Source organism: Salvelinus fontinalis, chromosome 7 (assembly GCF_029448725.1).
Source record: "Salvelinus fontinalis isolate EN_2023a chromosome 7, ASM2944872v1, whole genome shotgun sequence".
Lineage (NCBI taxonomy): Eukaryota > Metazoa > Chordata > Actinopteri > Salmoniformes > Salmonidae > Salvelinus > Salvelinus fontinalis.
The window spans coordinates 16,312,327-16,338,556 of record NC_074671.1 but is presented as its reverse complement, the minus strand read 5'-3'; the positions used below and the strand labels follow the sequence as shown (position 1 = coordinate 16,338,556).

General features: G+C 43.9%; 1 protein-coding gene across 2 annotated transcripts; it reads left to right on the top strand.

The window, feature by feature from the left end:
• Positions 1-4,974: 4,974 nt before the first annotated feature.
• On the top strand, positions 4,975-6,891 carry LOC129859085 (C-C motif chemokine 20-like). Of its 2 annotated transcripts, none has more exons than XM_055928450.1 (4): positions 4,975-5,135; positions 5,376-5,478; positions 5,930-6,007; positions 6,200-6,891. In XM_055928450.1, the coding sequence occupies exons 1-4, from the start codon at positions 5,057-5,059 to the stop codon at positions 6,240-6,242; spliced, it is 303 nt and encodes a 100-aa protein (XP_055784425.1). In that variant the 5' UTR covers positions 4,975-5,056; the 3' UTR covers positions 6,243-6,891. The 2 variants fall into 2 exon arrangements, with proteins under 2 accessions (XP_055784425.1, XP_055784426.1); XM_055928451.1 differs by having other exon boundaries at positions 5,379-5,478; positions 6,200-6,890.
• Positions 6,892-26,230: the final 19,339 nt, after the last annotated feature.

Here is a 26,230-nt window from a genome sequence, read left to right as displayed (position 1 = left end):
AAGCTAATGCTGATTTTGGTGTAGTAGGTGCATGAATGGTAAGATTGCATCACGTTGCGTAACCAGTGTTCTAGATGCTAGCGTGCACACACACACACACACACACACACACACACACACACACACACACACACACACACACACACACACACACACACACACACACACACACACACACACACACACACACACACACACACACACACACACACACACACAGACACACTCCATGTGTGGAGGAGGAATGATACATGAAGATGTGGTAGGCTATAAACAGGTCTAACAGCATGTTAAATCATTCACTTTCAACTAACTCCATGACATTAAACTTATCATGACATGAGATGAAACTGACCCAACCCAAACCAGATGAACATACCCCAACCTCTGTCAGAGTCTAAGCCTTCAGTCTGACCTCCAATCTAGTTGGACCATCTTTTATTTTTTATTTAACCTTTATGTTAACAGGGAAGACATATTGAGACCTAGGTCTCTTTTACAAATGTACCCTGAATAATACAATAAAAAATACACATTATACAGAACAAATACAGTTGAAGTCAGAAGTTTATAGGTTGGTCTCATTAAAACTCGTTTTTCCGGCCTCACAACCACAGACCACGTGTATGGCGTTGTGTGTGCGAGATGTTTGCTGATGTCAACGTTATGAACAGAGTGCTCCATGGTGGTGGGATTTATGGTATGAGCAGGCATAAGCTACGGACAACGAACACAATTGCATTTTACTGATGGTAATTTGAATGCACAAAAATACAGTGATGAGATCCTGAGGCCCATTTTTTCAAGTTATCTGTGACCAACAGATACCTTTATTATTCCCAGTTGTGAAATCTATAGATTAGGGCCTAATGACTTTATTTAAATTGACTGATTTCCTCATATGAACTATAAAATCAATGAAATTGTTGCATGTTGCATGTTACATTTATATTTTTGTTCAGTGTACATTTCATCTTGATATTCTGGAGCCATTCAGGCAATTTAAAGTATTGATTGGGGACTTATTTATGGAGAAGTGTAACTGTTTTTGTGGGTGAATTGTGATGATTTATGTACGCTTACCATGACTGTGTTTTTGTATTTTAATGTGTGTGTATATATACAGTCGGAAGTCAGAAGTTTACGTACACTTTGGCAAATACATTTAAACTCAGTGCTGACATTTTATCCTAGTAAAAATTCCCTGTTTTAGGTCAGTTAAGATCGCCACTTTATTTTAAGAATGTGAAATGTCAGAATAATAGTAGAGAATGATTTATTTCAGCTTTTATTTCTTTCATCACATTCCCAGTGGGTCAGAAGTTTACATGCACTCAATTAATATTTGGTAGCATTGCCTTTAAATTGTTTAATTTGAGTCAAAAGTTTCGGGTAGCCTTCCAAAAGCTTCCCACAATAAGTTGGGTAACTTTTGGCCCATTCCTCCTGACAGAGCTGGTGTAACTGAATCAGGTTTGTAGGGCTCCTTGCTCGCACACGCTTTTTCAGTTCTGCCCACAAATTGTCTATAGGGTTGAGGTCAGGGCTTTGTGATGGCCACTCCAATACCTTGACTTTGATGTCCTTAAGCCATTTTGCCACAACTTTGGAAGTATGCTTGGTGTCATTGTCCATTTGGAAGACCCATTTGCGACCAAGCTTTAACTTCCTGACTGATGTCTTGAGATGTTGCTTCAATATATCCACATCATTTTCCTGCCTCATGATGCCATCTATTTTGTGAAGTGCACCAGTCCCTCCTGCAGCAAAGAACCCCCACAACATGATGCTGCCCCCCCCCCCCCCGTGCTTCACGGTTGGGATGGTGTTCTTCGGCTTGCAAGCCTCCCCCTTTTTCCTCCAAACATAACGATGGTCATTATGGCCAAACAGTTCTATTTTTGATTCATCAGACCAGAAGACATTTCTCCAAAAAGTACGATCTTTTTGGCCTTTCAGGTTATGTCGATATAGGACTTGTTTTACTGTGGATATAGATACTTTTGTACCTGTTTCCAGCATCTTCTCAATGTCCTTTGCTGTTATTCTGGGATTTATTCGCACTTTTCGCACCAAAGTACGTTCATCTCTAGGAGGCACAATGCATTTCCTTCCTGAGCGGTATGACGGCTGCGTGGTCCCATAGTGTTTCTACTTGCGTACTATTGTTTGTACAGATGAACGTGGTACATTCAGGCTTCTGGAAATTGCTCCCAAGGATGAATCAGACTTTTCGAGGTCATCAATTTTTATTCTAAGGTCTTGGCTGATTTCTTTTGATTTTCCCATGATGTTAAACAAAGAGGCACTGAGTTTGAAGGTAGGCGTATGTAAACTTCTGACCCACTGGAATTGTGATACAGTGAATAATAAGTGAAATAATCTGTCTGTAAAAAATTGTTGGAAATGTCCTAGATGTCCTGAACGACTTGCCAAAACTATAGTTTGTTAACAAGAAATTTGTGCCAAATTCTCTAAAACAACGTTGGAGCCTGTTCATGGTAGAGAAATTAACATTCAATTCTCTGGCAACAGCTCTGGTAGACATTCCCACAATCAGCATGCCAATTGCACGCTCCCTCAAAACGTAAGACTTTTTGGCACATTTTAGAGTGGCCTTTTATTGTCCCCAACACAAGGTGCACCTGTGTAATGATCATGCTGTTTAATCAGCTTTTTGATATGCCACACTTGTCATTATCTTGGCAAAGGAGAAATGCTCACTGTATTTTGTGTATTTTTTGTATTTTGTTCCAGCAATACGGCGCAATAAAACTAAACAGATATACCTAGTTTGGTGGAGAACCTAGGAACCTCAAGAGTTAACTAATCCTGTGAATGGGTTAGGCATCTCAGGTGACTATACTTCAACAGCAAAGTTAGATAAGATGGATGTTTCTGAAGTAGGGCCTTGTAAACACAAAGGGAGTAATGTAGAGATCTGCAGGTCTTTAGTGAAGTCCAGCCAACCTTTTGATACAGGATACAGTGATGAGTATCAAACCTGTAACAAAATGAAGGGCACTATGGTAGATGGCATCCAATGGTTTAACAGTAGTAGCGACTGCACTTTGATAAATAATATCACCATAATCAAGAACAGGTAAAAAGGTTAATTGAGTAATCTGCTTCCTGCTTCTTCGAGAAGGGCACAATCTGTTTCTGTAGAAAAAAAATACTATAAATCTTAGCTTCTTCACCAGCTCATCTATATGTTTTTTAAATGTCAAATCCATATCAATCCAAATGAAATGTATTTATATGTGGAAATTCACGTTTGTTCGATTGGAAAACCATCTAATGAGTGAATATGTAATTAATCTGAAACATTCTTACGAGAGTTTAAAAACAATTAAGCACAAATTTGAAAGAAATTCAAGAAATTCAGACTTAACCCCATTAATAAACACGATGGCCTGAGTTCTGTCACTAAGATAATCATGAAACCATGAACCGGGACGTCAGAGTTCAAGCCTACCGAAGACAACTTAGTCAATAAAATAGCATGATCAACAATATCGAAAGCTTTTGACAGGTCCACAAACAAAGCAGCACATTTAATTTTCCTGTATAATGGACTGACAAGATCATTAACAACTAAAGAGGTTGCTGTAATAGTGCTCTGCCCAGGCCTGAAACCTGATTGGATTACATTCAAAATACATTACTTAGATAAAGAGGAAGTTAGCAGCACCCACTCGTAGCACGCGCTCCAGCATGTATATCTCACTGGTCACCCCCAAAGCCAAATCCTCCTTTGGTCGCCTTTCCTTACAGTTCTCTGCTGCCAATGACTGGAACGAACTGCAAAACTCACTGAAGCTGGAGACTCATATCTCCCTCACTAGCTTTACGCACCAGCTGTCAGAGAAGCTCACAGATCACTGCCCCTGTACACAGCCCATCTGTACATAGCCCATCTGTAAACAGCCCATCTATCTACCTCATCCCCATACTGTATATATTTATTTATCTTGCTCCTTTGCACCCCAGTATCTCTACTTGCACATTCATCTTCTGCACATCTACCATCCCAGTGTTTAATTGCTATATTGTAATTACTTCGCCACCATGGCCTATTTATTGCCTTAACTCCCTTATCTTACCTCATTTGCACTCACTGTATATAGACTTTTTGTTTTTTTATTTTCTACTGTATTATTGACTGTATGTTTTGTTTATTCCATGTGTAACTCTGTGTTGTTGTATGTGTCGAATTGCTTTGCTTTATCTTGGCCAGGTCGCAGTTGCAAATGAGAACTTGTTCTCAACTAGTCTACCTGGTTCAATAAAGGTGAAATAGTTTTTTTATTAAACACACACACACACACACACACACATTCTCCCTGTGTGGAGGAGGAATTATACAAGGATGCATTGCACTGTGACTAACCCTGTCCTCTAACCTGGGTTAATGTATGTGTGTGTAAAGGAAAAATACACATTTCCGTGTCTCCGTAACGATTAACAATGAAGCAAATCTTATATCATCTATTGGTGTCAATGATAGTTTGGATCCACAATAAGTACTTCATCACAGCTGTGACGTCAAACTGAAGACTTTGACATAATGGCTGGAATTAAATTACCTGAGAAGTTTGTGAAGGTCATATCCTATTTTAGTCTATGTTCATTACATCAACTCCCATTCATTCAGCTGTTTACACACTCCTCAGGTAAGATAGCTCCACTCTACTCCTACACACTGCTTACATTCCAGCATTATCTTTCAGTAGAGGAAAACAAGATCATTAATCTGCAGCCAAGGAGGACATGGAGAAGAAAATAAATCTCACTGGCAGAGCACGCACACACGCAACACCTGAGCATACCAACAGTCGCACAACAGCCTAACAACGCCCCCTCGCCCCAACGCAACACCCCCTGCCAATACATTCCATGACACTGCTATCTGGGGGAAGTCCAGCCCGAGCCTTACTTAAAGAACACAAACTCCCAGCCAGAAACACTCTCTCTCTCTCTCACACACACCACTGAAACACTCTATCTCACTCTCCATACTTTCTGTGTCTGTGGAACCCATCTGAAGATCAGGATGCTATGTTGTAGAGTGTGTGTCCTGGCTGTGCTGCTATCTCTCCTCATCCTCACCCTCATCCCCTCCACACAATCAGGTCAGTGCTAATACAAACACACACACACATGCACACACACACACACACACCATAGTACAAATACATACACATGATAAACAAGCACACACATGCACACATTGTCTCTCTTGCATACACACATGCTCTCCCTATCTTACTGTGTGTGTGTGTGTGTGTGTGTGTGTGTGTGTGTGTGTGTGTGTGTGTGTGTGTGTGTGTGTGGTCGTGTGCGTCCGGGTGCGTGCGTGCGTGCATGTGTAGCAGATTGCTGTCTGAAGTACACTCGGCGTCCAGTGCCATGCCGACGGCTGAAAAACTACACTTACCAGACCATTACTTCGTCCTGTGACATCCATGCTGTCATGTGAGTTATCCTCCAATCACAGCCCAGCACACACTGTGTGTAAAATAGTCTTGTCTTTACCTTCTCCAATGCATTTTGACGAGGTGAGGTTAGAGGAAAGATCATTGAGATTCACTCACTATCTGTGTGTGTGTGTGTAATTTCTGTAATGTGTGTGTGTGTATCAGAGGAGGCTGGTGGGAGCAGCTTTAGGAGGATGGCTTGTTATAATGCCTGGAATGGAATGGATGGAACATAGTCAAACACTTAGTTTCCATATATTTGATGTGTTTGATACCGTTCCAAGTATTCCTTTCCAGCTTCCTCTGATGTGTGTGTGTGTGTGTGTGTGTGTGTGTGTGTGTGTGTGTGTGTGTGTGTGTGTGTGTGTGTGTGTGTGTGTGTGTGTGTGTGTGTGTGTGTGTGTGTGTGTGTGTGTAATATGTGTTGACATTGTGCTGTGTTGTTGCAGCTTCCACACTTGGATGGACAAGTTTGTGTGTGCCGACCCCTCTCAAGACTGGACCAAGAGGGTACAACGCTGCCTGCTGTGAGTACACCTGTGTGTGTGTGTGTGTGTGTGTGTGTGTGTGTGTGCGTGTGCGTGTGTGTGTGTGTGTGTGTGTGTGTGTGTGTGTGTGTGTGTGTGTGTGTGTGTGTGTGTGTGTGCACGTGTGTAGGTGTTGTAAAACTTGTGTGTATGTTTGTCTAACGTTGTGTGTCTACGTGTGTGTGTTCATAGCAAGCGTCAGGAGAGGAAATCTAAACTGAAGAAACGTCTCTGATCTCATGACCTCATGACCTGGAGATGATTTATGTGTGTGTGTTATTTACCCTATTTATGCTTTACAAATATCTCAATATGCATAGAGACACTGTTTCAGGATGGTTTGTTTTTTAACCTGAGATTTCCGTATTCATACAAATCATTTAATATCTGTCGTTATTATTGTTCATCATATCTGTATTGATTCTGAAGGTGTTTGAGTTTCATATCAGTTTGTGTGTAACTCTATGTATCAATGTTGTTGGTCTGTTTCATAAACAGCAAGTGCAGTATTCCTGATAAACATGAAAACATCTGTTTTCACAGAGTACCACAAAATATTTTTGTGTTGTTTCATATCCTCTGTCCAATTGGAGCCAGAGAAAACCTTTTTAATTTTGGCTTTTCAAAGTGTCCAAATGTATGTATGCGTTTTCCTGAGGTGTACTGGGTTGCTGTAAACTAAGAGCTATGAAATGAATAATAAAATATGTATTTGGAAAAAAACTGTTTTCTACTCTTATTGTGTGACAACATCTAAAACTGGAAATGGCATCATCATCCACACAATAAATTACAGACTGTAGGAAGGGATACAAAACATAGACACAATGGTTGGGATTATATTAGTCTATGGTCATTACATCAAATCCTTTTCAGTCAACTGTTTAAACACTGTCGGGTAAGAATGCTCCACTCTACTTCCACACACTGCGGCTGGTGGCACCTTAAATGAGGAGGGCGGGCTCATAGTAATGACTGGAACGGAATTATTGGAATGGTATCGAACACATCAGACACATGGTTTCCATCTGTTTGATATCATTCCATTCATTCCATTCCAGCCATTATTATGAGCCATTCTCCCCTCAGCAGACTTCACTGCAGTGGAAGGTAACAAGATCCTCAGCATGCAGCCACATCCTCTGATCTGAGGAATCCAGGAAAGACAATTGAGATTCATTCACTATCTGTGTGTGTGTGTGTGTGTGTGTGTGTGTGTGTGTGTGTGTGTGTGCGTGCGCGCGCGCGCGCGTGCGTGCGTGCGCGCGCGCGTGCGTGCGTGTGTGTGTGTATTGTACATCACACGTACCTCTTAGGTTACTCCCTACTGTAAGTAATCTAGTGCCCTGGAGTAACTCACAACTCCACTCCCCAGAAAGAAGAGTCTTTTTAGAGACCACAAAAATGATTTGAAATTCTGCACAATGGACTAAACCATGCATGGGTATCTGATGACTTCAACCAGAAAACCACATTTCAACCAGAATTAATTTCACATCCAATGCCAAATTCTGCTTGTTGATTGGCCCTGTATTGTACCAGAAGGTGTGGCATTAGCCAAGAGGCAGCAGGCATTTAGTTCCACAGACAACCAGTCTGTGTGTTCTCTTGGTCTCTCTAATTCAGTACAGTGAGGTATTCTATAGTGTAGAAGTGTGTTTGTAGTCAACACAGGTGTGTGGCTAGGATGTTTTATTACAGGTGTGTGGCTAGGATGTTTTATTACAGGTGTGTGGCTAGGATGTTTTATTACAGGTGTGTGGCTAGGATGTTTTATTACAGGTGTGTGGCTAGGATGTTTTATTACAGGTGTGTGGCTAGGGTGTTTTATTACAGGTGTGTGGCTAGGATGTTTTATTACAGGTGTGTGGCTAGGATGTTTTATTACAGGTGTGTGGCTAGGATGTTTTATTACAGGTGTGTGGCTAGGATGTTTTATTACAGGTGTGTGGCTAGGATGTTTTATTACAGGTGTGTGGCTAGGATGTTTTATTACAGGTGTGTGGCTAGGATGTTTTATTACAGGTGTGTGGCTAGGATGTTTTCTTACAGGTGTGTGGCTAGGATGTTTTATTACAGGTGTGTGGCTAGGATGTTTTATTACAGGTGTGTGGCTAGGATGTTTTATTACAGGTGTGTGGCTAGGATGTTTAATTACAGGTGTGTGGCTAGGATGTTTTATTACAGGTGTGTGGCTAGGATGTTTTATTACAGGTGTGTGGCTAGGATGTTTAATTACATGTGTGTTCGTGTTTCAGATGTGTTCAATATGATTTCAATGTGTTACTTCAGAGATGCAATATTCACAACTGTTCCATGGTCATTTCAATACATTATATACAGTATACCCATTGATTGTTGATGATTATAAACTGGGTGGTTTGAGCCCTGAATGCTGATTGGCTGACAGCTGTGGTATATCAGACTGTATAACACAGATATGACAAAATACAAAGAAATTCTGCTCTAATTACATTGTTAACCCGTTTATAATAGCAATAAGGCACCTCAGGGGTTTGTGGTATATGACCAATATACCACGGCTATGGGCTGTATCCAGGCACTCTGCGTTGCGTCGTGAGTAAAAACAGCCCTTAGACGTGGTATATTGGCCATGTACCACAACCCCTCGTGCCCTATTGCTTAAATATAGCATAAATGCCTGATTAGCCCATAATAACCCAAAATAAACTGGTACATACATGATATAAAACAACTATAGTATGTAATAACCATGAATACTTTCTGGTACGTTTTTGTCTCAGGGTTAACGAGAGATTAATCCTGAGAGGAATTAGAGTTCTGAAATGCAAACACACACACACACACGACACAGTCTCCATTGCACTCCACACTGCCCTCACCACTCAGGACAAAATGAATACTTATGTAAGAATGCTGTTGATTTGTCATAAAAACACACTACACCATCTGTTGGAGGTTTGGAGCACCAGGACTCTTAACTGTAAAACATTCAAGTTCCAGTGACCAGTTGGGAACCACGGTAACCATGAAACAAAAGTTGGCAAGATTTCATCAAAAAGTGTGAACACAAAAAATAAAAAATTATGTATAGGTAGACTGGAAATGTATCAAACACAATGTAGGCCACTAAAGGGATTATGGTGGAATAAATCCCTCTAAAAGGGTTAGGGTGGAATAGATCCCACTTAAAGAGTTAGGGTGGAATAGATCCCAGTGAAGGAGTTAGGGTGGAATAGATCCCAGTGAAGGAGTTAGGGTGGAATAGATCCCACTAAAGGGGTTATGGTGGAATAGATCCCACTAAAGGGGTTCGGGTGGAATAGATCCCACTTAAGGGGTTATGGTGGAATAGATCCCACTAAAGGGGTTCGGATGGAATAGATCCCACTAAAGAGGTTAGGATGGAATAGATCCCACTAAAGAGGTTAGGATGGACTAGATTCCCACTAAAGGTGTTATGGTGGAATAGATCCCACTAAAGGGGTTAGGGTGGAATAGATCCCACTAAAATACTTAGGGAGGAATAGATCCCACTAAAGGGGGAATGGTGGAATAGATCCCACTAAAGGGGTTAGGATGGAATAGATCCCACTAAAGGGGTTAGGGTGGAATAGATCCCACTAAAATACTTAGGGAGGAATAGATCCCACTAAAATACTTAGGGAGGAATAGATCCCACTAAAGGGGGTATGGTGGAATAGATCCCAGTAAAGAGGTTAGTATGGAATAGATCCCACTAAAGGTGTTATGGTGGAATAGATCCCACTAAAGGGTTTATGGTGGAATAGATCCCACTAAAGGGGTTAGGGTGGAATAGATCTCACTAAAATACTTAGGGAGGAATAGATCCCACTAAAGGGGATATGGTGGAATAGATCCCACTAAAGGGGTTAGGATGGAATAGATCCCACTAAAGGTGTTATGGTGGAATAGATCCCACTAAAGGGGTTAGGGTGGAATAGATCCCACTAAAATACTTAGGGAGAAATAGATCCCACTAAAGGGGGTATGGTGGAATAGATCCCACTAAAGGGGTTAGGATGGAATAGATCCCACTAAAGGGGTTATGGTGGAATAGATCCCACTAAAGGGGTTAGGGTGGAATAGATCCCACTAAAATACTTAGGGAGGAATAGATCCCACTAAAGGGGTTAGGATGGAATAGATCCCACTAAAGGGGTTATGGTGGAATAGATCCCACTAAAGGGGTTAGGGTGGAATAGATCCCACTAAATACTTAGGGAGGAATAGATCCCACTAAAGGGGGTATGATGGAATAGATCCCACTAAAGGGGTTAGGGTGGAATAGATCCCACTAAAGGTGTTATGGTGGAATAGATCCCACTAAAGGGGTTAGGGTGGAATAGATCCCACTAAAGGGGTTAGAATGGAATAGATCCCACTAAAGGGGTTATGGTGGAATAGATCCCACTAAAGGGTTTATGGTGGAATAGATCCCATGAAAGGGGTTAGGGTGGAATAGATCCCATTAAAGGGGTTAGAATGGAATAGATCCTACTAAAGGGGTTATGGTAGAATAGATCCCACTAAAGGAGTTATGGTGGAATAGATCCCACTAAAGGGGTTATGGTGGAATATATCCCACAAAAGGGGTTATAGCAGATAATGTTAAAAAGGAGTGAGATTAAAAGCGTGGGTCCTTTGACAGCCAAGTAAAAGCATTTAAAACATTTCACATTCATTTTTACTTTGTGATCCAGTTCGGATTTTGCCGCTGATCAGTCTGATGCGCCTTCGAAAGTCTGTTGTAGCTCTGCCCCGTTTTTCCAGTTCCAGTGTTTCGCAAGCGGTCCTTCCATGTCTTTGTCCAGAACCATTCTGGCACACGTTGCTTCCATGGCCATTAAATACACCAATAGGATGTACATTGAATTATTGATACTTCTCAGGAGGGGTTGAGAATTCCAGGAAGTTGTGTTCCCATATTCCCTCCATAGTAGCACTCCTTGGTTGACAGCGGTGCTCCTGTGAGTAAACGGTGAAATTCAAAACAAGGGAAGAGAAACATGCTTAAAAACACACACAAATACATCAGTTCCAAAAAGGTGTGAGAAAGCCATCTTATGTTAGAATGTACAACAATAAGACCTCATTATCACTTCGTCTTCTTCATTTTGTGACACATGTACTACAGCTCTGCATTCAACACCGTTGTCCCCTCCAAGCTCAGGACCCTGGCACTGAACACCGCCCTCTGCAAGTGGATCCTGGACTTCTTGATGGGCCGCCCCCAGGCAGTCACGGTAGGCAACAACACATCATCCACGCTGACCATCAACACGGAGGTCCCTCAAGGGTGTGTGCTTAGTCCCCTCCTGTATTCACCCACAACTGCGTGGACGTGCATGACTCCAACACCATCATCAAGTTTGCTGACAACTTTGTGATGGTAGGACTGGTCACCGACGATGATGAGGCAGCCTATAGGGGGGAGTTCAGAGACCTAGCAGGGTGGTACTAGGACAACAATGCCCCCTTCCACATCAATGTGGCTGTAGTGGAGCGGGTCGAGAGCTCAAGTTCCTTGGTGTCCACATCACTAAGGAATCACTAAGGAATTAACTGACTGTTTCGCGCCTTGCACTTTTTACCTTTGGCTGGAGGTTTTGACGCAGTGGCGTCTGTCTGTTTTATTGCCTCTGACTTAATAAAGTGTGCGCCTGTTCACAACTCTCTGCTCTCCTGCACCTGACTTCTCCACCAGTAGCGCACAACTCTGACAGTTGTTTACAAAGCATTTGACAAATGAATTTGATAGTGAAGGTCCTGTGGAAACACACCCAACTCTCTGTTAATTAACACACATATATTTTTATTTTACCTTTATTTAACTAGGCAAGTCAGTTAAGAACAAATTCTTATTTACAAAGACGGCCTAGGAACAGTGGGTTAACTGCTTTGTTCAGGAGCAGAACGACAGATTTTTACCTTGTCAGCTCAGGGATTCGATTTTGCAACCTTTCAGTTACTGGCCCAACGCTCTAACCACTAGGCTACCTGCCACCCCAAGTACAACCCCCAGTTCAGATTGACTCATCTAACAGAGATGACACTCAGTTCATGAAACAGATCAAGTTCAGATCTATAGAACGCAGACAGATCTACAGTAAAGATCAGAGATCTGGTTATTTATATGGAGTTGGTAGGATGTCAGTAGCAGGGCCGTAGGGGTAGAAAAGGTGGGTAAACGCTGAACACCAGTCCAGATGACAGGCGGTATGTAAAGCTAATGCTGATTTGGTGTAGTATGTGCGTGAATGCTATTCACCAAATAAAAAGGTGCATGTTTCCCCTGCAATTATTCCTTGTGTGACCAGAGTTTGAAGTTTTAAAGCCACGCCATCCTTATGTGTTACTATTTTTAACTCTGGAACTCTGTGGTTATTTATAGAATGTTGTGACATTCTTAGAATGCCACTGATAATGCTGATATGATCCCTTCCTGCTGGTGAGGATGATCATTGATCATCTTTTTCTCTCTGGGTCTGATTACGCTCTACTCTGACCTTGGGTGATTGTCCGCCATTGTGTTTGTTTGGTGTGTGTCTATGCGTGTGTGTGTGTGTGTGTGTGTGTGTGTGTGTGTGTGTGTGTGTGTGTGTGTGTGTGTGTGTGTGTGTGTGTGTGTGTGTGTGTGTGTGTGTGTGTGTGTGTGTGTGTCGTCACAATATTTCTAGGCCTTGCAAAGGGATTATGGGGCAGAGCCGTGGTCGAGTGGGTAATACTTCCGGCTCTATGCACATGTACAATTCCCTGTCGGAGACGGCGGTTCAATGCCTAAAGTTCCCAAATAATGTTGGAATGTTCCCTACACATTTTGGATTTCATCACATACAAAAAACACATACTTAATCATCCATACACAGGTAAGAATTAATAAAGTTTCATAAACCAGGGTTTTAACAATAGTTCATGCACACACACTCCCTGTGTGGAGGAGGAATGATACAAGAAGACATGGTAGTCTATAAACAGGTCTAACAGCATGAACAAACGTAAAGATGGTGCTGAAAAGCAGAGAGAGAAGAGGTTGAAGTCCCTTGAGGCTGATGCAGTTAAATGTTTTAAAATAACAAATTATTCATTTGGCGCCGTTACCAGTCAATCATCTCAGCCTTGTGAGCCTGAAGGCACTGGTAGCAAACAGGAAAGAGGGCAGAGAGAGCAGCCCATTGAGCCCAGCGATACCAGTTCAACTGTTAGTCAAGGTTTTGCAGCTGAAGCGGTAAGACAGAAAACAATAGGGATAAGAAAAGCAATGTTTGGGTTTGGCTAGCTTGCTATTTAGCTATATCGGGTTCCTTTTGATGAAACAAGCTCTCATCAATGTCACTTTTCGTGAACCGACCAATCACAGCCTGGATGTGGTTGACGTGCTACAGCAAACTTTTGAAATGTTGAACTCATTGTTATGCATGAATGGTTATGATTAATGACAAGTTAGTACTTAGCATTAACCAATTAGAGACTAACCACCAATGTAGACCATTTTTCTTGCACAAGGATTTAATGACAGAACAAAACCTACAAAAATTATAGATAAATGTTGGTTATATATTTCTTAAACTGCTGTATTGTCCAATTTGAATGAATATTATACTAGTGGTATATAGAATACTATTATATGAAATTATATGAATATACTAACATTATATAATTAATATATTAATATAATACTAACATTATACTATTATATTAACAGTATACGTTTTATTTAATGTTATAATATTATACTAATATACTCATGTATACTAATTACTCATCCAGGTTGAGGATAGTGCATCTGCAGTGGACAGATGTAGATTGAGCCAGAGCCAGGATGCCACTGACTGCCACACCAAGTTTTGATTATTTTAAGAGAACGAAGTCATGGGACCTAGATATGTTTTTTAGTTTCCACCTCCAACAAAAGTGTGAAAAGTCTGTGGTGCAGAAGGTTTTCTTTTGTAAAGATGGGACCAACAGGAAGTAGCTGTCATACAGTGAAGAGAACCATGCTTTATTCTGCTTCATTTGTATGGCATTTGCAAAGCCCACAGAGAGCAGCCCTTTCGTGAATGGAATGGCAGACTGGAAGCATATCCATCAGAGAGTGGGAGAGCATGAGAAGAGCGTTATGCATAGAGGTCATGCTGAGGCCTACTTTCTAAGGTCCTCCAAAGGTAACATTGAGAGCCTGTTCATCGGCAGTCAGATGTCTGCTCATAGAGAGCAAGTGTGCAGAGGAAGGCAAGTGCTAGAGCGCATTATAGATGTTGTTAAAGGCAAGAGGTGTCTGAGCTACAGAGGCATGCAGTCTGAAGCAGCTTATACGTTAGATGTTAGCAGCATTGACCATGGCAACTTTTTAGAGATGATCATTCTGCTGGGAAAGTATGCCCTGTGTATGAAAGAACATCTCACTGCCTGCATAGAGAAAAGCAAAAAACTGTGTGAGTCCTGGTCAAGAGAGGGCAGAGGCTCTCATCACTCTATTATCAAAGACTTCCATCGATAACGTCGTTACCACCATCCAACACACAATGCAGGCCACCATAGCACGTGAAATCCAGGAAGCTGGTATGTTTTCAGTCCAGATTGACACTACGCAGGACATTACAACACTAGCGCAATGCTCTGTCAGAGTCAGATATGTGACGGACGTCATCCATGAGAGGCTTGTGGCTGTGGTGAAATACGAGGCATCCACTGGACTATACTTTGTCCAGGTACTGAGTGAAGTACTGGGTACTGGAAAACATGAAGCTTGACATCAGCAAGTGCATTGGCAATTCCACTGATGGAGCCTCCAGTATGCAAGGCTAGTATAAAGGCTTCTCTGCCCTGCTCTCTGCATAGTCCACCAATCAAGTGCATGTGTGGTGCTATGCACACGTTTTGAACCTTGTTTTGGGAGACAACAAAGAGTGTCTTGGCAAGTGGGTCACTTTTTTCTCTCGTTAACAACACAGCTGTGTTCTTCCGTGAATCCTACCAGAGGATGAACATTTGGTGCGAAGGAGAGCAAGGACCCAAGACACAGACGTCTTGCTCCAATTGGAGAGACACGTTGGTGGACAAGGCCTTAAAGAAAGTCTTTGGAGATTTTGGAAATCCAGATGAGGGTCTGTATGTTGATGTCCTTCTCACTCTTTCAACCATACAAGATCAGAAAAACATCAATGCTAATCAAATCAAATCCATTTTTATTAGTCACATGCACCGAATACAACAGGTGTAGACCTTACAGTAGAATGCTTACTTACGAGCCCCCAACCAACAAAGCAGTTAAAAAATATATGGATAAGAATAAGAGATAAAAGTAACAAGTAAATAAAGAGCAGCAGTAAAACAACAATAGCGAGACTATATACAGGGGGGTACCGGTACAGAGTTAATGTGCGGGGGCACTGGTTAGTTGAGGTAGTATGTAGGTAGAGTTATTGAAGTGACTATGCATAGACGACAACAACAGACAGAATCAGCGATGTAAAGAGGGGAGGAGGGGGGCAATGCAAATAGTCTGGGTAGCCATTTGATTAGATGTTTAGAGTCTTATGGCTTGGGGGAAGAAGCTGTTTAGAAGCCTCTTGGACCTAGACTTGGCGCTCCGATACTGCTTGCCGTGCGGTAGCAGAGACAACAGTCTATGACTAGGGTGGCTGGAGTCTTTGACAATTTTCAGGGCCTTCCTCTGACACCGCCTGGTATAGAAGACCTAGATGGCAGGAAGCTTGGCCCCAGTGATGTACTGGGCCGTTCGCACTACCCTCTGTAGTGCCTTGCGGTCGGAGGCCGAGGAGTTGCCATACCAGGCAGTGATGAAACCAGTCAGGATGCTCTCGATGGGGCAACTGTAGAACCTTTTCAGGATCTGAGGACCCAGGCCAAATCTTTTCAGTCTCCTGAGGGGGAATAGGTTTTGTCGTGCACTCTTCACAACTGTCTTGGTGTGCTTGGACCATGTTAGTTTGTTGGTGATGTGGACACCAAGGAACTTGAAGCTCTCAACCTTCTCAACTGCAGCCCCGCCGATGTCACGTTCGCGATGAGAGACGGACCGAGGCGCAGCGTGATTAAAGTTCCACATCTTTTAATAAAGCGAAACTTCCAAACAAAACAATAAACAAACAACGAAACGTGACATCAGTGGTGCTACATGCACATACACAAAACAATATCCCACAACCCAGGTGGGAACAATGGAGAACTTAAGTATGATTTCCAATTAGAGACAACGACAAACAACTGCCTCTAATTGGGAACCATACAACAAAAACAAACATAGATATAGGAAAACTAGAACACCCCCCTAGTCACACCCTGACCTACAACACCATCAGGGCGTGACAGTCGATGAGAATGGGGGCGTGCTCGGTCCTCTTTTTCCTTAAGTCCACAATCATCTCTTTTGTCTTGATCACTTTGAGGGAGAGGTTCGTTTCCTGGCAACACACGGCCAGGTCTCTGACCTCCTGCCTATAGGCTGTCTCATCGTTGTTGGTGATCAGGCCTACCACTGTTGTGTCAACGACAAATTTAATGATGGTGTTGGAGTCATGAGTGAACAGGGAGTACAGGAGGGGACTGAGCACGCACCCCTGAGGGGCCCCTGTGTTGAGGATCAGCGTGGCGGATGTGTTGTTACCTACCCTTACCACCTGGGGGCGGCCCGTCAGGAAGTCCAGGATCTAGTTGCAGAGGGAGATGTTTAGTCCCAGGGACCTTAGCTTATTGATGAGCTTTGTGGGCACTATGGTGTTGAACGCTGAGCTGTAGTCAATGAATAGCATTTTCACATAGGTGTTCCTTTTGTCCAGGCGGGAAAAGGCAGTGTGGAGTGCAAAAGAGATTGCATCATCTGTGGATCTGTTGGGGCGGTATGCAAATTGGAGTGGGTCTAGGGTTTCTGGGATAATGGTGTTGATGTGAGACATGACCAGCCTTTCAAAGCACTTCATGGCTAGAGACGTGAGTGCTACGGGTCGGTAGTCATTTAGGCAGGTTACCTTAGTGTTCTTAGGCACAGACACTATGGTGGTCTGCTTAAAACATTTAGGTATTACAGACTCGGACAGGGAGAGGTTGAAAATGTCACTGAAGACAACTGCCAGTTGGTCAGTGCATGCTCACAGTACACGTCCTGGTAATCCATCTGGCCCTGCGGCCTTGTGAATGTTGACCTGTTTAACGGTCTTACTCACATCGGCTGCAGAGAGCGTGACCACACAGTCTTCCAGAACAGCTGGTGCTCTCATGCATGTTTCAGTGTTATTTGCCTGGAAGCGAGCATAGAAATAGTTTAGCTCTTTTGGTAGGCTCATGTCACTGGGCGGCTCTCGGCTGTGCTTCCCTTTGTAGTCTGTAATAGTTTGCAAGCCCTGCCACATCCGACGAGGGTCAGAGCTAGTACGATTTGATCTTAGTCCTGTATTGATGCTTTGCCTGTTTGATGGTTTGTCGGAGGGCCTAGCGGGACTACTTATAAGCTTCCGGGTTAGAGTCCCACTCCTTGAAAGCGGCAGCTCTAGCCTTTAGCTCAGTATGGATGCTGCCTGTAATCCATGGCTTCTGGTTAGGTTTTTTACATATGGTCACTGTTGGGACGATGTCGTCGATGCACTTATTGATGAAGCCCATGACTGATGTGGTGTACTCCTTAATGCCATCGGAGGAACCCCAGAACATATTCCAGTCTGTGCTAGCAAAACAGTCCTGTAGCTTAGCATCTGCTTCATCTGAACACTTTTTTATTGATCTAGTCACTGGTGCTTCCTGCTTGAATTTTTGCTCGTAAGCAGGAATCAGCGAATAGAATTATGGTCAGATTTTCCAAATAGAGGGCGAGGGAGAGCTTTCTATGCGTCTCTGTGTGTGGAGTATAGGTGGTCCAGAGTTTTTTTCCCTCTGGTTGCACATTTTACATGCTGATAGAAATTTGGTAAAATGGACTTAAGTTTCCCTGTATTAAAGTCCCCGGCTACTAGGAGCGCCGCCTCTGGGTGAGCGTTTTCTTGTTTGCTTATGGCGGAATACAGCTCATTCAATGCTGTCTTAGTGCCAGCCTCTGACTGTGGTGGTATGTAAACAGCTACGAAAAATACAGACGAAAACTCTCTAGGTAGGTAGTGTGGTCTACAGCTTATCATGAGATACTCTACCTCAAGTGAGCAATAGCTCGAGACTCCCTTAGATATCATCCACCAGCTGTTATATACAAAAATACGTAGTCCGCCTCCCCTTATCTTACCAGACACTGCTGTTCTATCCTGCTGGTATAGTGTGTAACCAGCCAGCTGTATGTTGATAGTGTCATCATTCAGCCACAACTCAAGGGAAGCATAAGATGTTACAGTTTTTAATGTTCCGTTGGTAGTTTAATCTTCCATGTAGTTCGTCGATTTAGCAGAATGGAGGGAATTAGGGGTTTGTTCGATCGCCTACGAATTCTCAGAAGGCAGCCCTTCGGCCCCCTTTTCTCCGCCTCCTCTTCACGCAAATTGCGGTGGATCTGGGTCCTGTTCCCAAGAAGAATTTGTATGTTTAAGATAATGACTAAAGTATTCCACCCTGAAATAATATAATTGCATACGTGTTAGAATCATAATCCAATAATGTGTGTGACTAGACCTTTTAAGACTAGGCCATTGTGTTACTATTTCGCAATATGAGCAGGGTATAGTTGAGACATTCAAGGACAACTGAACTGTCAACTTGTGATAACGGTGAAACTAATAACTGAAAAGAGGCCTCCCCACCCTAGGGAGGAGAAAAACTGTTAGAAACGGCTTGCAGAAGATAATGAATCATGTTGCAGAAGTGTGATAAACAATATATGTGAACTTTGGAAAAATACAGCCCACCTAAAGCGAGGTGGAGTTTCTACTGATGTAAATAAAGAATAAATAAATAAAAATTGATCTATTGCAGGCTGTGACTTTGTCTATTTCTTTGAACTGGAGCTTTACAACCTTCAGGAATTAGACAGAGCTTTTGTAGTAGTTGAGTTCAACCATTTAGATAGCAAATTCTCGTGACACCTTCGCGTCGGGCTCAACAAAGTCGTGAGAGGAAAACAAGGATTCTGTTTGTCCGTGCTGAGTAATCACAGTCCTGATGTCTAGAAGTTATTTTCGGTCATAAGAGACGGTAGCGGCAACAATATGTACAAAATAAGTACAAAAATAAGCTACAAAAAACGCAAATAAACGAATAAAAAAAACAATGGATTGGGGACACGTAAAACATCTGTCTTCCTCTCCGGCGGGTCAAGGCACAAGGATACATTGAGGGGTTGCTGAAGTATGAAACAATACTTACAGCTCAGATACTCCTCAGAGTATTTCAAGTCACATCACCAGTCTCAAAATATCTTCAAACAAGTGGAATGGACATTCTGTCTGCGCATTGTATGGTTGTGTCTACAGAGGAGCAGCTGAAAGGAATGGCAAGAGATTCTGAAAAAGTCAAGGCAGCTGCAGACACATTTGTTCAGTGGGCCAACAGGAAGTTGTAGGAACGGGATGAGGAAACAGAGCTGGAGTTAGAGACCACTCTGCCAAGGAAAAGGGCTCGAAAGAAGAAAACCATGCCTGTAGCATCAGCGATTTCTGAGTATTGGCACTATGTATGCCAAAATGGCTCTTCTGGAATTGCCAATTTAACCCTTGTGTTGTCTTAAGGGTAAAAAATGACCCGCCACTATGTTTAACAGCAGAGAAAGCCCCCTAAGTGATATTTTTCCAACTCGAAATTTGATTAGTTTTCCTAGAGTGACTCCAAAATTAGAAAAAGTGAAACATTGCCTTTGTTCATATTTCCATGAAGCTGTACACCACCAGGGTACAAAGATTATCTTAGGGTCAGATCCGGCAGTTATAAAATCATTTACACACCACAAAAACCACAAAGACACACACACACACACACACACACACACACACACACACACACACACACACACACACACACACACACACACACACACACACACACACACACACACACAATGAGAAATGGAGATTATCTGTGATACTGATTGAATTCAGCCAGCATCTCCTGAAGAAGAAGATCACCATGGTTGGCACAGTTAGAAAGAACAAGCCTGAGCTCCCCACTGCACTCCTCGCAACAAGAGGGAGAGAGGCCTTCTCATCAAAGTTTGCCTTCACCCCCACCACCACTCTAGTTTCTTACCTCACAAAGAGGAACAAGAATGTGTTCCTCCTGAGCACACTGCACAAAATGGCTGAGATCAGTGATCGTGAGGACAGGAAACTAGTCATCATCCTGGACTACAACCACAACAAAGGAGGCGTGGACAACCTGGACAAGGTGATTGGAACTTACAGCTGCAGGAGGATGGCTGCCCGCTGGCCCCTGGTCATCTTCCATAACACCATTGATGTGTCCTCATACAATGCCTTCATGATATGGAACAAGATCAACCAAACCTGGATGCCTGATAAGCGGAACAAGAGGAGGGTGTTCCTGGAGCAGCTGGGAAAGGCACTTGTAACCCCGCACATTCAAAGAAGGGAGCGCCTCTCCCGCACAGCAGCCTCTGCAGCACTTGTGAAAGCTGTTTAGGGGGCTGAGTCTTGTCCTGATCCACCTGAGGCTGCAGCTGGGGCAGGCAAGAGGAGGAGATGCCAATGCTGCCCCCCAAAGAAGGACTGTACTACAAATACTATGTGCTGCACATGTGAGAAATACATCTGCAAAGTCCATGCACACACACTTGCATAATGTCCTGCATGTGCTAATTAGAGTTGATTGATTTATGTTCTTCACATTTCTGTTTTGTATCTATTATATTATTTTATTCTTATCTATTATTGTTGTTTATACACCTTGTGGGTAGAGGCAATGGTTCAAAAAATGGGAGCAGACTAGTATTTTGTAGTTGAATTCCTCATTGTACAGTATATAATAATATATCACTATGTTGTCAAAAAAGGTCAAAACAGTTATTGTTTCCCTCAATAAAATGCATTCAAATGCATACTTTCTGCACATTTATGCTACTTTCTTAGGCTATACAAGTGGCTATACATCTCTTGCTAAAACAGTTATGTTTACACCTATGCAGTACCTTTAGCAATAATAATAATAATAATAAACCTCTACTTTAGTAAAGAAAACAATTATGGCAGGTGTGTTGTAATAAAAATGAGTGGTGTCCACTGATTAAATGCAGTCTTTCTGCATTGTGAAGAGGGGCCGGTCTGAGTCTAAAAGTCCAGGGCCATTATTAATTCTCAGTCCGCCCCTGGTCTGAACTGCCATCTAGTTGGATTTACATTTACATTTACATTTAAGTCATTTAGCAGACGCTCTTATCCAGAGCGACTTACAAATTGGTGCATTCACCTAATGACATCCAGTGGAACAGCCACTTTACAATAGTGCATCTAGATCTTTTAAGGGGGGGCAGAAGGATTGCTTTATCCTATCCTAGGTATTCCTTGAAGAGGTGGGGTTTCAGGTGTCTCCGGAAGGTGGTGATTGACTCCGCTGTCCTGGCGTCGTGAGGGAGTTTGTTCCACCATTGGGGTGCCAGAGCAGCAAACAGTTTTGACTGGGCTGAGCGGGAACTGTACTTCCTCAGTGGTAGGGAGGCGAGCAGGCCAGAGGTGGATGAACGCAGTGCCCTTGTTTGGGTGTAGGGCCTGATCAGAGCCTGAAGGTACTGAGGTGCCGTTCCCCTCACAGCTCCGTAGGCAAGCACCATGGTCTTGTAGCGGATGCGAGCTTCAACTGGAAGCCAGTGGAGAGAGCGGAGGAGCGGGGTGACGTGAGAGAACTTGGGAAGGTTGAACACCAGACGGGCTGCGGCGTTCTGGATGAGTTGTAGGGGTTTAATGGCACAGGCAGGGAGCCCAGCCAACAGCGAGTTGCAGTAATCCAGACGGGAGATGACAAGTGCCTGGATTAGGACCTGCGCCGCTTCCTGTGTGAGGCAGGGTCGTACTCTGCGGATGTTGTAGAGCATGAACCTACAGGAACGGGCCACCGCCTTGATGTTGGTGGAGAACGACAGGGTGTTGTCCAGGATCACGCCAAGGTTCTTAGCGCTCTGGGAGGAGGACACAATGGAGTTGTCAACCGTGATGGCGAGATCATGGAACGGACAGTCCTTCCCCGGGAGGAAGAGCAGCTCCGTCTTGCCGAGGTTCAGCTTGAGGTGGTGATCCGTCATCCACACTGATATGTCTGCCAGACATGCAGAGATGCGATTCGCCACCTGGTCATCAGAAGGGGGAAAGGAGAAGATTAATTGTGTGTCGTCTGCATAGCAATGATAGGAGAGACCATGTGAGGTTATGACAGAGCCAAGTGACTTGGTGTATAGCGAGAATAGGAGAGGGCCTAGAACAGAGCCCTGGGGGACACCAGTGGTGAGAGCGCGTGGTGAGGAGACAGATTCTCGCCACGCCACCTGGTAGGAGCGACCTGTCAGGTAGGACGCAATCCAGGCGTGGGCCGCGCCGGAGATGCCCAACTCGGAGAGGGTGGAGAGGAGGATCTGATGGTTCACAGTATCGAAGGCAGCCGATAGGTCTAGAAGGATGAGAGCAGAGGAGAGAGAGTTAGCTTTAGCAGTGCGGAGTGCCTCCGTGATACAGAGAAGAGCAGTCTCAGTTGAGTGACTAGTCTTGAAACCTGACTGATTTGGATCAAGAAGGTCATTCTGAGAGAGATAGCAGGAGAGCTGGCCAAGGACGGCACGTTCAAGAGTTTTGGAGAGAAAAGAAAGAAGGGATACTGGTCTGTAGTTGTTGACATCGGAGGGATCGAGTGTAGGTTTTTTCAGAAGGGGTGCAACTCTCGCTCTCTTGAAGACGGAAGGGACGTAGCCAGCGGTCAAGGATGAGTTGATGAGCGAGGTGAGGTAAGGTAGAAGGTCTCCGGAAATGGTCTGGAGAAGAGAGGAGGGGATAGGGTCAAGCGGGCAGGTTGTTGGGCGGCCGGCCGTCACAAGACGCGAGATTTCATCTGGAGAGAGAGGGGAGAAAGAGGTCAAAGCACAGGGTTGGGCAGTGTGAGCAGAACCAGCGGTGTCGTTTGACTTAGCAAACGAGGATCGGATGTCGTCGACCTTCTTTTCAAAATGGTTGACGAAGTCGTCTGCAGAGAGGGAGGAGGGGGGGGGGAGGGGGAGGAGGATTCAGGAGGGAGGAGAAGGTGGCAAAGAGCTTCCTAGGGTTAGAGGCAGATGCTTGGAATTTAGAGTGGTAGAAAGTGGCTTTAGCAGCAGAGACAGAAGAGGAAAATGTAGAGAGGAGGGAGTGAAAGGATGCCAGGTCCGCAGGGAGGCGAGTTTTCCTCCATTTCCGCTCGGCTGCCCGGAGCCCTGTTCTGTGAGCTCGCAATGAGTCGTCGAGCCACGGAGCGGGAGGGGAGGACCGAGCCGGCCTGGAGGATAGGGGACATAGAGAGTCAAAGGATGCAGAAAGGGAGGAGAGGAGGGTTGAGGAGGCAGAATCAGGAGATAGGTTGGAGAAGGTTTGGGCAGAGGGAAGAGATGATAGGATGGAAGAGGAGAGAGTAGCGGGGGAGAGAGAGCGGAGGTTGGGACGGCGCGATACCATCCGAGTAGGGGCAGTGTGGGAAGTGTTGGATGAGAGCGAGAGGGAAAAGGATACAAGGTAGTGGTCGGAGACTTGGAGGGGAGTTGCAATGAGGTTAGTGGAAGAACAGCATCTAGTAAAGATGAGGTCAAGCGTATTGCCTGCCTTGTGAGTAGGGGGGGAAGGTGAGAGGGTGAGGTCAAAAGAGGAGAGGAGTGGAAAGAAGGAGGCAGAGAGGAATGAGTCAAAGGTAGACATGGGGAGGTTAAAGTCACCCAGAACTGTGAGAGGTGAGCCGTCCTCAGGAAAGGAGCTTATCAAGGCATCAAGCTCATTGATGAACTCTCCAAGGGAACCTGGAGGGCGATAAATGATAAGGATGTTAAGCTTGAAAGGGCTGGTAACTGTGACAGCATGGAATTCAAAGGAGGCGATAGACAGATGGGTAAGGGGAGAAAGAGAGAATGACCACTTGGGAGAGATGAGGATCCCGGTGCCACCACCCCGCTGACCAGAAGGTCTCGGGGTGTGCGAGAACACGTGGGCAGACGAAGAGAGAGCAGTAGGAGTAGCAGTGTTATCTGTGGTGAGCCATGTTTCCGTCAGTGCCAAGAAGTCGAGGGACTGGAGGGACGCATAGGCTGAGATGAGCTCTGCCTTGTTGGCCGCAGATCGGCAGTTCCAGAGGCTACCGGAGACCTGGAACTCCACGTGGGTCGTGCGGGCTGGGACCACCAGGTTAGGGTGGGCGCGGCCACGCGGTGTGAAGCGTTTGTATGGTCTGTGCAGAGAGGAGAGAACAGGGATAGACAGACACATAGTTGACAGGCTACAGAAGAGGCTACGCTAATGCAAAGGAGATTAGAATGACAAGTGGGCTACACGTCTCGAATGTTCAGAAAGTTAAGCTTACGTTGCAAAAAAATAAAAATAAAATACAAGATCTTATTGACTAAAATGATATAGTACTGCTGGCTGGTGAAGTAGCCTGGCTAGCAGTGGCTACGTTGTTGAAAGTGAAGCTGGCTAGGTAACCTCGACAATTTCACTAAATTTCTCTAAACTACACAATTATCATGGATACAAGGACAGCAAAGACAACTAGCTAACACTATGCTAATCAAGTCGTTCCGTTGTAATGTAAGTTTCTACAGTGCTGCTATTCGGTAGAAGTTGGCTAGCTAGCAGTGTTGGCTAGGTAGGAGGACGGCAGCGCGGCAGGCGAAAAATAGCTGGCTAGCTAACCGATAATTACTCAAAGCTACACAATTATCTTAGATACAAAGATAGCAAAGAAAACTATGTAGCTAGCTAACACTACACAAGTCAAGTCGTTCCGTTGTAATGTAATCGTTTCTACAGTGCTGCTAATCGGTGGCTAGCTGGCTAGCTAGCAGGGTTGACTACGTTACGTTACGTTACGTTAGGGCGAGAATACCTGGCTAGCGAACCTCAGCGAACCTTGATAACTACACAATTATCACCGATACAAAGACGGCTATGTAGCCAGCTAAGTAGCTAGCTAAGATCGAACAAATACAAATCAAAGATAGCAAAGACAACTGTGTAGTCAGCCAACACTACACTGATCAAGTCGTTCCGTTGTAATGCACTCGTTTCTACAATGCTGCTATTCGGTGGCAAGCTGGCTAGCTAGCAGTGTTGGCTACGTTGCGTTACGTTAGGGCGAAAATAGCTGGCTGGCGAACCTCAATAACTACACAATTATGTTTGATGCAAAGACGGCTATGTAGCTAGCTAAGATCAAACAAATCAAACCGTTGTACTGTAATGAAAATGAAAATCAGACCGTTGTACTATGATGAAATGTAATGAAAAGTTATACTACTATTCGGTAGACGGTGGACGTTTGCTAGCTGCTGGGCAGATAGCAGTGTGGACTACGATAGGCGACGAAATACGATAATTACGCAATTATCTTTTATACACAGACGGCTAAGTAGCTAGCTAAGAAGAAATTGCTAAGGTTAGACAAATTAAACCGTTGTACTATAATGAAATGTAATGAAATGTAATGAAAAGTTATACTACCTGCAGAGCGAATGCAAATGCGACCGCTCGCTCCAAACCGGATGTCTATGATCGTCAAGGATCGTCAAGAAAGTAGCCTAGTTGTAATCAGGTGATATGTCTTCCACTTTACCACCTTAAAACTGTGACTAACCCTGTCCACTAACCTCTCCCTGGGTTTATTCATGTATAAAAATACACATTTCCGTGTCTCGGTAACAATTAACAATGATGCAAATCTTACATCATCTATTGGTGTCAATGATAGTTTGGATCCACAATAAGTACTTCATCACAGCTGTGACGTCAAACTGAAGACTTTGACACAATGGCTGGAATTATATTACCTGAGAAGTTTGTGAAGGTCATATCCTATTTTAGTCTATGGTCCTTACATCAACTCCCATTCATTCAGCTGTTTACACACTCCTCAGGTAAGATAGCTCCACTCTACTCCTACACACTGCTTACATTCCAGCATTATCTTTCAGTGGAGGAAAACAAGATCAGCAGTTAATCTGTAGCCAAGGAGGAAGTGGAAAAGAAAATAAATCTCATTGGCAGAGCATGCACACACGCAATACACCTGAACACTGAGCATACCAACAGTCGCACAACAGCCTAACAACGCCCC

What these genes read in the sequence shown, in the direction of transcription:
- LOC129859085 (XM_055928450.1), top strand. Translation starts at nt 5,057, where the DNA reads ATGCTATGTTGTAGAGTGTGTGTCCTGGCTGTGCTGCTATCTCTCCTC. An exon ending in CATCCCCTCCACACAATCAG is followed by an intron (nt 5,136 to 5,375) that starts GTCAGTGCTAAT and finishes GTGCATGTGTAG; the next exon opens with CAGATTGCTGTCTGAAGTAC. An exon ending in TGTGACATCCATGCTGTCAT is followed by an intron (nt 5,479 to 5,929) that starts GTGAGTTATCCT and finishes GTGTTGTTGCAG; the next exon opens with CTTCCACACTTGGATGGACA.